General features: G+C 55.6%; 6 protein-coding genes across 6 annotated transcripts; 2 read left to right on the plus strand and 4 right to left on the minus strand.

Annotated features, from left to right (window-relative positions):
- Positions 1–175: 175 nt before the first annotated feature.
- WHR41_03638 (uncharacterized protein) lies at positions 176–1,343 on the plus strand (the record flags this gene model as incomplete). Its single annotated transcript, XM_069372244.1, has 2 exons — positions 176–538; positions 627–1,343. The coding sequence occupies 2 exons, from the start codon at positions 176–178 to the stop codon at positions 1,341–1,343; spliced, it is 1,080 nt and encodes a 359-aa protein (XP_069230732.1).
- Positions 1,344–1,372: 29 nt separating this feature from the next.
- Positions 1,373–3,456, minus strand: WHR41_03639 (uncharacterized protein). The gene is made up of 3 exons (XM_069372245.1): positions 2,275–3,456; positions 2,071–2,211; positions 1,373–2,011 (listed from the first exon to the last, which is right to left on the minus strand). The coding sequence occupies exons 1-3, from the start codon at positions 2,332–2,334 to the stop codon at positions 1,763–1,765; spliced, it is 450 nt and encodes a 149-aa protein (XP_069230733.1). The 5' UTR covers positions 2,335–3,456; the 3' UTR covers positions 1,373–1,762.
- Positions 3,457–3,852: 396 nt separating this feature from the next.
- Positions 3,853–5,621, minus strand: WHR41_03640 (uncharacterized protein; the record flags this gene model as incomplete). Its single annotated transcript, XM_069372246.1, has 2 exons — positions 3,853–4,807; positions 4,864–5,621. 2 exons carry the CDS (start codon positions 5,619–5,621, stop codon positions 3,853–3,855), a joined length of 1,713 nt encoding a protein of 570 aa, XP_069230794.1.
- A 786-nt stretch (positions 5,622–6,407) lies between these two features.
- WHR41_03641 (uncharacterized protein) lies at positions 6,408–8,927 on the minus strand. Its single transcript, XM_069372247.1, has 4 exons — positions 8,901–8,927; positions 8,309–8,808; positions 7,094–8,237; positions 6,408–7,038 (listed from the first exon to the last, which is right to left on the minus strand). Exons 2-4 carry the CDS (start codon positions 8,492–8,494, stop codon positions 6,716–6,718), a joined length of 1,653 nt encoding a protein of 550 aa, XP_069230750.1. The 5' UTR covers positions 8,495–8,808; positions 8,901–8,927; the 3' UTR covers positions 6,408–6,715.
- Positions 8,928–9,406: 479 nt separating this feature from the next.
- WHR41_03642 (uncharacterized protein) lies at positions 9,407–11,615 on the minus strand. The gene is made up of 2 exons (XM_069372248.1): positions 9,955–11,615; positions 9,407–9,887 (listed from the first exon to the last, which is right to left on the minus strand). Exons 1-2 carry the CDS (start codon positions 11,500–11,502, stop codon positions 9,483–9,485), a joined length of 1,953 nt encoding a protein of 650 aa, XP_069230862.1. The 5' UTR covers positions 11,503–11,615; the 3' UTR covers positions 9,407–9,482.
- A 1,717-nt stretch (positions 11,616–13,332) lies between these two features.
- On the plus strand, positions 13,333–15,147 carry WHR41_03643 (uncharacterized protein; the record flags this gene model as incomplete). Its single annotated transcript, XM_069372249.1, has 1 exon — positions 13,333–15,147. The coding sequence occupies one exon, from the start codon at positions 13,333–13,335 to the stop codon at positions 15,145–15,147; it is 1,815 nt and encodes a 604-aa protein (XP_069230751.1).
- Between the last annotated feature and the right edge of the window lie 700 nt (positions 15,148–15,847).

Raw genomic sequence — 15,847 nt, forward strand, 5'->3', positions numbered from 1 at the left:
GGCTCGCCGCGATACCCGCTAGTCCACTCGACCATTTTGAGCATGCTGGCAATGTTGATGGATACAAACCGACCATATATGGCGGACTTGTAAACATCGAGCAGACCGATGCAACCTAATATAGTGTTGTTCAAAGTGCACACTTACAAGAAGCTTATACATCATCGTCTCCGTCATGCAGCCACTTACCTCACATCATCAACTCCCCCCCTTCCCAGACAATGTCAAGAACGCGCCTCTCGTGTCTGTCAGTTTTGAAGCTCTCGAGAAAGGCGACGAAGGGGCGTCCGCCGCTTTCTTCCAAGCATGCAAAGATCTCGGGTTTTTCTATCTTGATCTGTTCGGCTCAGAGCTTGGTGAGAAGATCGTCGAAGAGGCTGAGAAGCTCAACAAAATCCAACAAGAGTTCTTCAAGCTTCCAAACGAAGTCAAAGACGTGTACGGACGGCCGCATCTCCACCCATTCTACGCGTACCGTTTCAACGAGCTCGCAATCAAGGATGAGAACGGCGTACCTCTCCGTGGCGAGAGCTATAATGTGAGTTCTCGACGCGCCTGAGATACGTCCCGGACCGACATTACGTAGGCTAGTTTGACAGGTACATGAGCTGATCTTGACTTGGTAGCTGCGCAAAGACGACATCCTAGGCAATTGTGAGCGACTTGCATGCCATCCGATGATCCTCGAGCAACAGGAGCTGTTCACCAGCTATACGAAGCACTGCCGTGCGGCGGTCGATTGCCTGTTGGAGCACCTCAACAAACACCTCAAACTTCCGACCGGCACCCTGGCGGACATGCACCGGATAAACGAGCGCTCTGGCGATCACGTACGCCTCGTGCAAGCACCGCCGTATCCATTCGATGCCGCGCAGGCACAACGTGCCGAGCACACTGATTTTGGCTCAATTACGATCTTGTTCAATTGGCTGGGCGGCCTTCAGATTCGTGTCCCGGATACTAATGAATGGGTGTACGTTCGCCCCATCCCAGGCTCATGCGTCGTCAACCTCGGCGACGCGATGGTCAAGTTCACAGCCGGGCTGCTGAGGTCAAACATCCATCGTGTAGTGCCGCCGGTCGGTGAACAGGCAGGCGAGACACGCAATTCACTCGTGTTCTTCAGTCGCCCAGAAGACTCTGTCGTGCTTCAGCGTCTGGAAGGAGGACTCATCGATGCTCAGCCGGTAGTTGAGAGCACCGAACCTGAGATGACAGCTCACGAATGGATCATGGCGAAAGGGACGGGCCAGTTGCCAGGTGTGTATACCAAGAAGGGTTTCGAGTGGCGAGAGAACGACAAGAGATGGAGGCAAGCTAGTTCCAGTACTACTGTTGCGTAACCGCTTTGATACCAGTGATGCAGCAGACATATATACCAAAACTTCTCTTAGAAGCACATACGACCACGGGTCAGTGGAAACTGGGCATCCCGTCCAGAATCTCATGGTCTCACCATGGTCGATAGTTACAAGATTCCATTATGTGTTCGTGTAGACGTTCGCATGAGGTCGATTCCTGGCTGACCTCTACAGGATCGGGTCAAGGCAGGCTTGGGAATCGCAAATGATCAGGTTGTGAACTGGATTCAGCGAATCCAACTTGAACCAGGTCCAGAGTGATGCCGTCGGAAAAAGGCAGGCTATGTAAGGTTGAAGGAGGCTGGACATCGAATTGCTGGACATCGAATTCCTGTCAGAAAGGGATTCTCAAGCGATCAGGGTTCTTTATGTTCGGTATTGATTCCTGTATCTGGCCTTGCTCACGTGCCTCCCTCAACCCTACTCCTGAGATCTCTGTTCAGCTTCTCGAAACCTGATCGCGTCTTAGTGCCAAACCCCCATCCAAACAGCGGCCTCATTAAGAAAGACAGTAGCCCGGTGAATTCTTCTCCTTGGACGAAAGTTGTCGATCCAGGGTTAGTTTCGCTAGGCTGGAAACGAAAGAAGTGATCGCCGCAAAAGATCGGATATATGCTTCCTCGCCATATGAGCTCGCGCTCTGAGTTCTCCTGGAGTATTCGTTCAGACTAGGGTTCAATGGTTTGAACATGAACGATGGTGTACAAACCAGGATGACTCCCGAAAAGGTCGCTCCTTCCATTGTAATTGTCACCTTGTCGCCCTTTCTGATCTCACCATCGCGAGATTGAACCTCTACAGATTTGAAGTGACCTTGGTGCCACTCGGAGAGCTTGGCGAAGTCGAGGAACTGAGTGCAAGTATTTAGTGGTTACTATACGCTGAGAGAGGGCCTGTTCAGCATTGTACACACCACATCTCTGACATGTGCTGGATCTCCTCCGATCTCGATCTCCGTGAGAATTAAAACCATGGTCTCAAGTGCTGACCGAATAGTGTAGCTGGGGAGTAAAATAACCGGTGCGAACAGCGTTTGTTTTATGATACCTCAGCGTATCACGGAGGCGTTTAGCTGTGTGCCGCTGCTAGATTACACCAATGAGCAGCTGCTTGAGCTGCGCGTGACTGCCGCCTTCGCTAGGAAGGCGTCTAGATGCTGACTCGCAGCTCCTTCGCTACCTTAGTGTAGGATTACACTAGTCTCAGAAAAGAGCATCTGGCGAAGGCGAGATTAATTCACCAACCGTGTATGTATCGATGCAAGCGAGACGATGCAGGCGGACGGCAGTGATAAGCACATTTATTATACTTTTCTTTTCAGCTCCCCGGCGCCACGCTCTCAAGCCGCATTGTCGATGATCACGGGGACGTCACGGACCCGACGCTGGCAAGCTTAACCAGATAGGCCGCTGCCAGAATATGATGCGATCCGCCGTGGCTGCAAAGTCTCTGGGTGCTCTACTGACGAAGCCACCGATCTCATCGATCCAAAGGATGGACTTGTCAAATGGAAGGTATCCATCACAAGGCCGAAGCTGACCACGAGTGTCAAGATTGCTTGGTAAACTCGCACGAAGGACTCTGAATTCGCGCGAAGAATCCGCCTCAAAGTGCTTGTAACACGTCATCTTTGGTCTGCGTATGGAGGTTGCAGCCTTGACAAACGCAGCTCGATCTCTCAAGTGTAGTTGGCAATCCGTTGGCGATGGTCACCGCAGTCAATTCTATCAGCCTTACTTCACTATGCGGCTGACGTTCCCTCTACCTAGCCAACATTATTGTCGTTATTTAGTGGTTTCCCTTCTTCTGGCTTCGCAGTGTAATAAATGGTGGCAGCCGATATAGTCTCCTCGTAGATGAATGCATGGATGACTTCTGCGTTCGCAAGTCGTCGTAGCAACGGCGTGCAGATGTCGTAATCATCACCACTCATAGGGATAGAGATCATTCGTTCGAAAGACTCGGGATTTTTTGACTTTGTCGTGTTAGTAGTCATCTCGGGGAGGTGATTTGTGTCGACCAGAAAGCAAGAGTGCGAGTGGTAATACTTGTATAAGGGAGAGATTGGATGATCTGAACCATGAAGTCTGTACTATATGCAGGAAGGAGGAGATCTGGAGGAGGCTTATCTTATACGCTTGCGCCCTTCGTCATCGTGGCAGCCTTCGGGACTCCGCTGTAAGCGAACCTGCTGCCTCAGAGGACCCACGCGAGCTGGGGTTGTCCGGCGATCCAAGACCTACCGGATAATGTTGACGAGGAGTCCAGACGCAAGACCAGAGCGTGACCCGCCTTTACCGCCTCCATAAGCACAACTCTTAAGCGCAACACCAGCAGCTCAGATTTACATATCTGAGCGCCTATGACAGCTTGCTTGAAGTCTTCTTTTGGGAAATTGTTACCCATTTAGATATTAGCGTAGCGCCCAAAGGAGTGGTTGTATAAAGAGTCTATATGAGATGCTGCCGTTTAGCCGTAGCTACAAAGATGCCTAGTCTTGTGTCATGATTTCCCGCGCCAACTTGCTCTTCGCTCTGATTGCCGGCCCATACAACAGCAATACCCAGGGCACGACGGTCAGAATGAATCCCAGACCGCCCAAGCATCCGCCTGCGCCTTGAAAAGTCATCGTGTCAAACATCTGTGTAGTGAAGAGCGGAAAGGCGCCGGCTAACAGGTTGCGACAGAAGCTCTGAGCCGCCAGCGCACTACTAGCGTATTGATGATACGAATCGGCCAGGTAGTTGAATGTCGCCAGATATATGCTGCCGATGCCAATCGCGGCACAACCGACTCCAATCGCTGGAACGATCCATGGGCACTGTGGGTACGCTCCAGAGATTCCGAGCCATATAATGCCAACGGGTAGAAGCACAGATTCTACACAAGCAAAATACAGTCTGCCTTCTGGTGTCTGGAGAAGCGAGCGGTGCTTCTCAGGCAGGTGATTTAAGCCCCAATCCTCCTGGTAGACGGCAACAAACAGAAAGACGACGCTCGCGACACAGACCGCTGAGAAGACCGCGTTGCTTTGTTGAACATTGAATCCATATGTCTTTCGGAAAATGTGCGGAACAGCGTCCAGGGTCATGTAGAGTACCGCCCAGGAAAAGCTGATCCAGATACTGAAGAAGAATACGACGGGCTCGGTTAAAAGCATGTGGAACGGGCGATAAAGACTGATGCGAATCATGGTGAGAAAACTGCTGCGCTCCTCGTAGGCCTTGCATTTCCAGCGGATCCGTTGGATTCGTTGAGCCGACTTCTCGTCCTCGCTGGACTCAGGCATGATGACGCCGTAGTAACCTGCTGATTCCAACTGATCGTAGTATGCGTTCAACTTCTCAACCTTACGGCACAAGAGGATCGATCCTCTTGTTTCTTTAAAGAAGAAGATCATGAAAGCCAAAAGGGCGCTGTCGATGATGATCTGCAGGTAAAATATCCTGGCTATGAGTCAGCCGCTGGATCTTCAAGCTCCCCCCTCCAGAATGAAACAAACCATCTCCATGTCGTGTTTTCCGCAATAAAGCCGCTGACCAGAGGTCCCAGCCCGGTGCCCATCAATGTGGAGGCTGAAACGAGAGTCATGGCGGTATTCCTGTCCTTGGCGTGATAGACGTCGCTCACGACGCCACCTACCACGGTACTGAAAGTACTACTGGCACATCCCACCAAAAACCGGGCCACGAGCATCCCAGCGAATGTTGGAGTGACAGCACAGAGGACTTGGAAAATGACAAAGAACAGCCCGCAACTGAGGAATACGGGACGCCTGCCGTTAATCTCGGAGAACGGTGCTAGAAGCATTGGCGTGAGGCAGAATCCACAAGTGAAGAGCGTGACTCCGAGTAAACCGGCAACTTCCCCAATATGCCACTCTTCCCTCATTTGAGTGATGCCAGGAACATACGCTCCGGCGTTATAGGCTGTGAAAATAGTCGCAATACAGCTCAGCGAGACGATGAAGCTTTTCCTCGACTCGGACCAGAGGAAAGGCGATGTGTATTCGCTGAGATCCGGACACGCAGGTGGCGGACTTTCATGGCCTTGCATGCACAACGGTGCTGGCAGTTCCGTTTCCCACTTCAAATAGTACCACGTGATCTCATCACGGATTACACATCCATCCAGACCAATGGTGCTCGGCAACCCACTGGTTGAGAATGTCTTGATTTCGTCCACGGCCAGGGGCATGTGCGAACCTTGGACTTGGTCTTCGATTGGGTCTCGAGGCAGTTCGACCTCTGCACTCGCCATGACAGCCACAGGGTACGATGACTATCCGGAAGAAATCCAGGACGGCAAAAGAATGAGTTGGACTGGGTGATGCGGGGCAACAACATAAATAGTGCACGATGCTTTTCAAAAAGTCGACTGGAGGAGATGCAATCGAAGTTCGAGCCGCTCTGCGATCACCCACGCGCCTTGGATCGTCTCGGTAAAGTCGACGCTGCCGGTATTGATCCATGTTGCGACCATGATCTCGAGATGAGCCTTGGAGCCTCAGCTGCAAGCGAGAGTCATACGTACATACGCGCGCCCTTCGGCTTCACGTTTGGGGTTAGATGAAGCTCGTCTAACCCCTGAGGCAAGCATGTGGCTTACCGACAACGAATCGCGGCGAAGATGCGTCATGATAGGCAGTGAGGATTGCCAACCTTGCCTGGAGTTACCACATTCGGAACCATGGCCGCTTCCGAGTGTCGATGTAGGAAGGCAAGGGAAGAAGGAGCTTCTGGCGTGCAAATCGTGGTGGAGAATCTCCCGCATGCAGCGCTTTGGCCCAAACTCGTGCCGCCAAAACGTTGTCATTCAGACGCGCACACAGCAGCAACGCCACGACTTGATATTCTGACCCTTGTGAGTGTGATAGAAAAGAGATCTAGAAGCTTTACTTCATCAAAACTCTGCCACTTCTAGGACGTATCTCGTTACGTATTAACACGCTATATTATGGCGTAGCGACACGTCGCTGGCTGGCGATACACAACATCACGAAGGACATCTAGGCTGAACAGAGCTGATACATCCTGAGAGACCTTGCTCAGCCACCGATCAGATTCCGACCCACATCAACTTCACTATGTCGTGGTCGTAGCCTCGTCCGTTCAAACATCTATTCCCCTCCCCACAAGACTCCAGGAAGAGAGATCCTTGTATCAGGTGACCCTGGTAGACATTCTGAAGAATTTAGAGCGAGCGAACGACCCAAACACGAGTACAGCTGCACTCGAGCGATGAAGATCCGGTTTTGGGTGAACCTGTCTTAGCATGACAAGCTCTTTTACCCTTCGTTGTGTCTCTGGCTGACCCTCTCATTTGATCCTGTCGTCTGTGGCGTCTGTCATCGTCTATGCTGCATTCTGCCCCGTCTCTTCTTCTCCCTTCTTCTGAGTAGGAAGTCTCGACCACGGACAAAGCAAGCTCACAATAACCGCAACCCCAGCCATACCAATTGCCACCGCGAACGCAGCCCTGAGACCTTCGGTGTAAGCAGAAATGACACTCGGAAGTTCACGTGCTGAAAAGACAACCCGAAGCTCCGCCGCCCCTGCCTCTGTCACCCTTGTCGGATCCACTCCTGAAGCCGTACTGGCCAGAGCCACGAGCAGTCGATTTACGAACGCCGACTGCGCGGCGGAGATGCTGAACGCCCCGCCCAGAGTCTGGAAAACTGCCCAAGCCGGTAAGCGGGTTTCTCCTGTATGGAGTTGAGAAGAAGCACTCACACTGATTGACACTGCTCACGACCGCGATATCCGCATCGTCGACGTGAGCCTGAGCAAGGCTGAGACAGTTCATGTACGGGAACGCAATCGCCGCCCCAGCAAGGACCTGGTAGCCAATCCACCTCGCAGCGGGCGTCTCCGTCCCCATGGAGAAGAACAAGCCGGCCGACACGCACGTGAGCGTCGCTCCCGCCGCCATGAAGGGCGTTGCGTGGCCCGTCGCCGCGACGGCGAAGCCGCCTGCGAGGATGGAAATGCCGAACGCGATGACTAGGGGCAAGTTGCGCACGCCGGACTGGAGCGGGCTCGCGCCGCGGATGCTTTGGAAGTAGATTGGGAGGTAGTACAGGACGACGAAGTAGGCGCCTGCGAAGGAGAACTGGAACGTGCAGGTTGTCCAGATTGCGCGGCGCTGGAGCAGCTTCCAGGGCAGCATGGCGTGGTCTCCTTGGTGCAGTTCCCAGAACGCTAGGGTGGTGGTGATGAGGACGAAGCCGACCAGCAGGCCGATGACTTGGCTGCTCTTCCAGGAGTATGAGACGCCTCCGTATTCGAGTGCGAGGATGAAGCAGACCATCCCTGATAGAGTCAGAGCAATGCCGACTACATCCATGTGCAGAAACGCCTGTTGCCAGCCGGCGTTGGTGGCCTTTGCCCCCGTTTCGAATTTCAGGAAGATCAGGATAAGACCTGCGACGACCGCTCCGAAGGGCAGGTTGATGTAGAAGCACCAGCGCCAAGTGATCTTGTCCGAAAACGCTCCTCCCAGAAGCGGACCCGTGATGTTGCCCAAAGCAGCTGCTAGACCAAGAAAGCCCATAAACATGGGTCGCATTTTGGGGAAAGCATGGAGGGCAACGATCGTTGTCCCTCCAGTGGCGATTCCCGCACCACCGACGCCTGTGATGGCTCGGCCGATGATGAATGCAGTGGAGTTGGGAGCGACGCCGCAGATGAGACTGCCGAGCTCGAAGATTGCAATGGTGAGTAGGAAAGTGGGTTTCATCCGGAAGAACTTGCACACTTTTCCCCAGAAGGGCCTGAAGGCGCCGAGGGTGAGAAAGTACGCGGCGCCGTACCAAGAGACTTGTGCGAGGCCGTGGAGTTCATCCGTGATTTTGGGTATAGCCGTGCTGACGATCGTCTGTCTTTCGTTAGAGATGGAATTCAAGCAAACCACACGCTGGGACGGAGAAAATGATGCCCAATCAATACCTGGTCTAGAGTAGTCAGGAAGACAGCCAACATGATCGAGCCAACGATCAGACTGAGGGACAACGTTGATGAATGTTGATTTGAAGGCTCTGCCGAGATCACTCCATTGGAAGCTTCCTTTTCCTCGCGGCAAGACGAAGGAGCGAGTGCTTTGTCCGAAGCCATGTTCTCGTGTGCCGCTGCCATTGCGTTAAGGCGGTCAGCGATCAACAAGAAGACCAGAACTGTGAGTCTTTTGACCGGGACACACACGGTGCGAGTTATTAGTGCAATGATAGTCAGAACCACACTGCCTCATCACCATGGACTAGACAACATGACTGTGCCTGAACCACGGTGGCTAAACCCAGCCTCTGAACCACCCACGGCGTACTCGCTTGTAGCTTGCTGATCCTTTGCCAAAACGATCAGCCGGGGAAAGAGAGTCCCCAGGCCCCTCGCATGTCGCTACTGTAGGTGCCGTCCACGAAGGGCAGGGATGCGACGGCTAGCGTTCCAATCTGCTGGGCGTGTGGTCAGGAGGCTCGAAGAGTCGAAGAGGTGTTTTCGTCGCCGATGGTTTTCGGATTGGGAATGGGGGAAGAGTACATACCTTGCCTTGCCTTATCTTACCTGCTTTACCAACATCTCCCATCTTTACATAAATGATACGACACGCATTGACACAGTCGAACGAAAGCAATGATCCCTTCATCAAACTTCCCACTTCCATTTCGCACCACTGAAGTTTTCTATATAGACAATTCAGGGCTCCTCGCCCCAAAACCTCAGTATACCTGGTCTTCTGTTCTTATCTTCTCTTGCCGCTACTGTCTCCTCCGATCCATGCATCCTCCCGGAGCGGTCCGGCCGCTATTGCGCGTGCGTGAATGAAATGATATGTACGGTAACGAAAGCGGCGTGCGGAGCAGGGCCGCGGTCGTTCGTTCGTTCTTTCTCCTCCTTCGTTGCGGTTCTATTTCTTCGGATTTCGTTCTCGTTCTGATGCTCGTCGTGCTCGTTGCGTCTTTCCTCGGGCCCGCTCTTCTTCTTCTTCTTCTTCTTCTTCTTCTTCTGATATACGAGACGCTGTGACAAAAAAAAAAAAGAGAAGAAAGAGAGGAAGAAAGGGGGGAAATAAAAAAAAGGGGGAAATGGAGATGAGATCCGTCCCCCTTGTCAAAGAAAATCTCAATCACCCATCAACAGCCACCGGCTTCACCTTCTCCCTCTCCACCCTCGGGCTCTGCAGCCCATCCAGCGCAACCTTGTGCAGCGCAGGCGGCTTGGCCTCCTCCATCTTGCCCTCGCGCTTCCTCTCCAGCGCGCCGACAACCCACTCCGCGACATCTTTGTCGTGGTACTCGTGCGCCGTGTGCACCGTGGCGGAGGGCAGATCCTCGCCGCGCTCGGCGGCCTCCTCGTCTTCCTCGGAGATGGCGGCGGGTTTGAGCATGGGCGCGAGCCAGGCGTGCTGCAGGAGCATGGCGTAGGTGGGGCGGAGGTTGGGGATTTTGTTGAGGCAGCCGGCGGTGAAGTCGTGGGCGGCGGGGGAGAAGGCTTCGGAAGGGAGGTCGGGTGGTTCGCCGTCGACGATGGCCTGAGGGGGTTTTGTTAGTACGTGGGACTAAGAACGGTGGTTGTGGTGGAAGAGACGATTGACTTACAGAGAGCTGGCTGAAGATGTTGTCGTAGGTCTCCGGGGAGTAGGGGTATTTGCCGAGGGCGCATTCGATGATGGACAGGCCAAGCGACCAGATGTCGGACTGCACGCTGTAGGTTCCGCCGCCGGGGTTGGCGCCCGCTTGGGCGACGCCGCCGCCTGATATCCGCTCGGGAGCCATGTAGGATTGGCAGCCGATGTTGGTTTTGGCGATGCTGGCGACGAGGTTGCCCGACACGCCGAAGTCGCAGATTTTGACCTGGCCTTGGGTGTTGACGAGGATGTTCGTGGGCTTTACGTCGCGATGGATGATGTTGTGGTCGTCTTTTAGTGATTTCAAGCCCTGGACTGTGGCGAGAGTAACTTTCTGGAGGACGTTTTCGGGAACACCGCCCGAGTACAGCTTGTCTATTGAGCCGCCGTCCATGAATTCCATGCAGATGTAGACGGCACCTTCTTGGAAGAATGCGCCGTAGAAGTCGACGATATAAGGCGAGGCGCAGCGGTGCAGGACGTCCAGCTCCATAATGATCGTTGCGAATTTCGAATCCTCGAGCTCAAGACGCATCTCCTTCATGGCCATGACAATACCAGTGCCTCCAACCGCAGGGTCGTCTTTTTGCAGTTTGGGCTCGTCTGCGCCAGCAGCACCCCAGGCTTTGTTTCCAGCGAGACCTTGGCCGGGTCTTCGCATTTTGGGCCTGCTATGTCGGACTTTGTACACGGTGCCGTAGTTTCCTTTGCCCAATTCGTCCAATGTGTCGACTTCGTCCAAACTGATCTGAAATTCCTTTCCGGAAGCAAATTTGATGCCTTTGCTGTCGACTGTCGCCTTGTTCTTGAATTTCAAGGCTCCAGTCTCCTTGTCGATGAATTCGGCATACTTGTCCATTTGCGACTCTTGCTTCTTAGGTTCCTGCTGAGAATCTCCGTTTGTTTCCTCGCCTCCACCGAGCTGTGAGAGTTTCATTCCCGGCGGCTTCCTCTTGCCTCCCATGCCTGGCGGGGGTTGCGCGGAGCCCGAGGGCGGGGCTGTGCCAGGAAGACCGCCGGGCAATTTCATGTTTCGCCTCTCGCTGAGAGACGGCTTTTGCCCGGGGACGGCTGGCGATGAACTCGCGGGGACAGGCGAGGGACGTTGCATGTTCTGAGGCAGTTGGAAATTGGAAGGGATACCTCCGGCGCCGGGTGTCTGGGCAGGCGGACTAAGAGGATTCGAGGCAGTCGGTCTGGGAGAAGGAGCACCACCCGGTTGGAATCCAGCTTTGGGCCCCGCAGGACCGGCTCTCGACAAGTGGAAGTTCTTCATCCTGGCGAGCATGTCGGGGTTCATACCGCCGGGAGGCCGTTGCGGATTTCGCGCGGCGTTGACGTTTCCGAGTGGGGTGGAAGAAGTGCTCATCCTCGCAACGGGGGCGGACGAGGACATGTCGGTGGCAGAATGCGGTGCGGAAGGCCTGGATGGGACATCCGGGCTACCCAGAGGAGAGGCGGCGTCGCTAAGGGCATCCGGCGAACCCAGTGGGCTGCCGGTGTCCGAGTCGTCTGCCATGGCGGGGTGCGAAGAGTGGTGGAGGGGTAGAGGGGAGAGTGGCGGCCGGACCGGAGTGTCAGGCAGCCAGATTGTTGGAGGGAGGTTGGAGGTGGTGCGAAATAGGCAGCAAAGGCAAAGCGTAGGCAAGGACGAAGGTAAAGTCTCCGTGCAGAGCGGAAGGCGTAGGAACTGAGGCGTGGTCTGGCGCTTGGCCGGCAGGGCTGGCGGGGCGGTGGTGATTGGGGATCGCGATGGGCCGGCCGCGTCGAGCTGCGGCGTGAGGCATCGATCGGGCGGGATGCGATGCAGGTGTGGCTGAGCAGCGGCGGATTGGGCGGGCGTGGAAGATTGCGGCGGTCGGAGCGACCGGGGCGGGGCGGGAGGGCGGGCGGATACGGTGGCCTAGGGCATCGAGGCTGTCATGGGCGGACGACGGCAGGAGTTCGCCCTCCACGCCGCGGGCACGTTGTTACGAACATCAATGACGACAAGTGCGACAGGACGCTGACGAGGCGGTGCTTGATGTCGTCGGGCGTCAAGGTTTGCGTGTGGGTGGAGGAGGATGCTGATCGTTTGGAGATGCGGCGGTGGGCCTGCGCGGAGGCTGTGAGGCTGTGAGGCTGCCAGGCCAGGATGTGAGGCTGCCAGGCCAGGATGTGAGGCTGAGAACGTGGCAATCGCGGACGACGCCCCGCCGTCTGCTGTCGCCACTCCACCCTCGAGCATGACATCCAATCCACCGGCCTGCCGCGCCAGTCGCCTGTGTTTTCGGTGTTTTCGCCCTGGCCCTGCTGATCTGCGCCTGACGCTGTCCCAGTATCTACGTACGGTAGCCGTACCTACATGTGCGCTGAGCCTATCTAGCATAATCGCGTGATGCGAGTTTCGTCTCTCCGACATGCAGCAGCTACAGCACTCGCCTGACGACGAGCAGGCCTCGCGCGCGTCCTGACTTGCTTTTTGCGTCCTCGCGCGCTTGTTCCACGTTTGATCTTCACCCCGATGACGCAAGACTGAAGTCAGATGCTGGATTGCCGTGCCGATCGGTGGAAAAAGTACGTTCGCTGGCAGTCGTGTCGCCGCGCCGTGGAGTCGTTACGACCGCGCACGCAGACGGCCGCGGTGATAGCTTGGTGAGTAATGCTTGCATACATGGCGATTGGAAGCTTCGGACAGGGGACAGATGCGCCAGGAGGAGCTGTCCGTCTCCCCTGCGAGCCCTCCGTCTCGCCATCCGGCACTTCCAGCGAGTGCGGGCAGCATCGAGCTTTGGCGGGGATCGAATTGTGGTGAGATCGGCGGTGGGAGAGGAAGGGTCAAGCCACAGATGCAGCGGGCGACTGTGGCTGCTAGCTTCAGTCATGGCGTGCTGGTTTCGCTGGCGCTGCTGCCCTGGCACGGCTGGCTGCCGCTGCTTCACACGTCGGGACACTTGGGGGGCCTGGCCCAAGCCGCCAGAGAGCCAAGCGCGTGCAAGCGCCCTCAGGCTTCCAACGCCCAAGACTTGCACTCCACCCAACCTGCCAACCTCCCGTGCCTCCCAAGCAGTGACGCTGCTTGCTTTGCTTGCTCGCTGGCCGCCAAGCGCTGCACTGCCCTGCGACACTCCCTCTCCGACACTCCATCCCCTGCGGTCCATGTCCTTCGCTGTCAACACCCCATTGCCGTCCTCACCGCGAGGCGGCCATTGACTGTACACCCGTGCCGTCGCCTGCATCATCGCCGCGCTGCCGCTGCCATCGCGGTTGAGATTGACATTCTCCGCTTGAAGCGCCCGCGATAAGCCCTCGAGGCCTTCCCTTCCGCTACCACCCTACCAACACTCGCAACCCGCAACTCTATTGCACAATGCCTTTCTTCGAGAATCCTATATCCTTCCGCCTGCGCGAGCAGATCGCGTCGGGCGTTTCTGGCATCTTGCAATCGAGGAGCGTCGACCAAATGCCAATGCTCGCCGCCGCCGCAAACTCAACCATGGACGCCCTCAAGAAGAACAAGCTGCCGCCGCACGCCTCACATCCCAGTTTCATCAACCTCGCCGGTCTGGTGTCCGAGGCTGTGCTCGAGGTCGTCTTCGTCGCTCTGCCCGGCTTCCTCGTCGCCTACACCGGCATGTTCGACGCCAACAGCCAGAAATTTGTCGCCGAGCTCAACACTATGGTCTTCACACCCTGCCTGATTTTCACTAAGCTGGCCTCTCAATTGAATGCCGACAAACTTGCCGATCTGGCTGTGATTCCATTCATCTTCGTTCTGCAGACGATCGTCTCGTATTTCTGCGCGCAGGTCATGGCAAGAGCATGGGGATTTGGGAGCAAGAAGATGCAGAAGAATTTCATCCTCGCTATGGGCGTGTTTGGTAATTCCAACTCTCTGCCAATCTCGCTGGTCATCTCTCTGTCCAAGACCATCTCAGGCTTACATTGGGACAAGATTCCTGGGGACAATGACAACGAGGTTGCTGCCAGAGGTATCTTGTACCTACTCATTTTCCAGCAGCTCGGCCAGCTGCTACGCTGGACATGGGGATACAGTGTGTTGCTGAAGCCGGCCTCTGCATACGAGGAGGAGGACCGCATCGCTGGTGCTGAAGCGGAGCGCGACACTGAGGAAGGCCGCTACAGAGACTACCCGGACGAGCCTGATGACCCTGTGGACTACAGCAACGGCAACGGAATGCACAAGAGCAAGACGACCGACTCTGGCTTCAACTCGGACTTTCAATCTTCGCGCTCAGCGAGCTTCTCTTCCTCTGATGAGGGCGACAACGAGCCTTTGATCGCCGCCACCCCAGCGAATGGCAACATCATCTCAACCAACAGCAAAGCCCGCGCACGCTCTCCCTCCATCGACGAAGAAGCGCCCCAAAACGGCCAAATGACCACCTTCCCAAACTTCTCCACCGCCTCCTCGCACAAATCCTCGCAAGACGCCAAATCCTGGAAAACGCCCTTCATCAACCTCAAAAACTCCCTCCTCGCCCTCCTCCGCCGCATCGCCTCCACCCTCTCCACCTTCTTCTCCAACCTCTTCCGCCGCCTCCCGCACCCGATCCAAAAAACCCTCTCCACAATCCACTACTACAACGCCTCCTTCTGGGCCGGCGTCTGGCGCCAAATGAACCCCCCGCTCTGGGCCATGCTCGCAGCCCTCATCGTCGCCTCCGTCCCCGCCCTCCAGAAACTCTTCTTCACCCCCGGCACCCTCGTCTCCAACTCCCTGACCCGCGCCGTCTCCCAAACCGGCGGCGTCGCCGTGCCCCTCATCCTCGTCGTCCTCGGCGCCAACCTCGCCCGCTCCACCCTCCCGCAAGACCAACTCGCCTCCTCCGCCGAAGCCAAAGCCGAAGAGCGCAAGCTCCTCTACGCCAGCTTGCTCTCGCGCATGGTCCTGCCGACCGTCATCATGGCGCCCGTCCTCGCGCTGGTCGCCAAGTTCGTCCCCGTCAGCATCCTCGACGATCCCATTTTCGTCATCGTCTGCTTCCTGCTCACGGGCGCGCCGAGCGCGCTGCAGCTGGCGCAGATCTGCCAGATCAACGGCGTTTTCATGGGCGCGATGAGTAACCTGCTCACGGCGAGCTATGTCGTTATGATCTTCCCCAGCACGCTGGTGTTGGTCATGTTGGCGCTGGAGGTCGTGGAGTGGGCTGCTATGGGTTGATTGAGAAGGGGGGTTGAGAGGACCTTTTTGTGGACGGAAAAGTGTGGGAGCTTTCACGCTCGATCTGGGACACCTGGGAAAGTGGTGTTTTTTTTTTTTTTTTTCCCCTGGATCGTTTTCTCTGGTTTTTTTGACTGAGCGATGGCGTTCCCGTCTTTTACTACCTACTCGGGTCCTGGACCGGCTTTGAGGCCGGTCGTGCGTATGCGGGAGAGCGCCAGGCGCGTTGTCCGCGCGCGCCGCGTGTGTGTAGAGCGATACAACGCCTGTCTTTTCTAAAGTTACATGCTTTCTCTCGTTGGGGAATTGTACAGATGCGGGGTTTGAGTGAATGGGGCTTCGCGCCGAATACTTTTTCATAGGATTAATTGAACAGGAATACCTGAGCTTTCGAGCAAGTGAGGTGTGCTTGCATCGTCAAAAATCAATCTGTGATGGTGTGGCTTTGACGCTGCCGAAGCTTTGGTTTTGGTGACCCAGATGATCAGATGGAATTGAGTAGTGCGCTTGTGGAAACAACCGATGTATCTTTGGAAAATTTGGGGGCACGGTATCACTTCCACCGGCGGGTTAGTGAGTACCGTTCAGATGTACGAATCGAAGATGAGAAGTATCCAGGTCTTATGCGATCTTCTCAGCGCCGGCGATGTCTTCTTGTACCACCCAGGAAGAGCTGTCTAGGTAGTGATCGGAACAGTGG

The sequence above is a fragment of the Cladosporium halotolerans genome (assembly GCF_011745625.1).
Source record: "Cladosporium halotolerans strain TM138-S3 chromosome Unknown Sca9, whole genome shotgun sequence".
NCBI lineage: Eukaryota > Fungi > Ascomycota > Dothideomycetes > Cladosporiales > Cladosporiaceae > Cladosporium > Cladosporium halotolerans.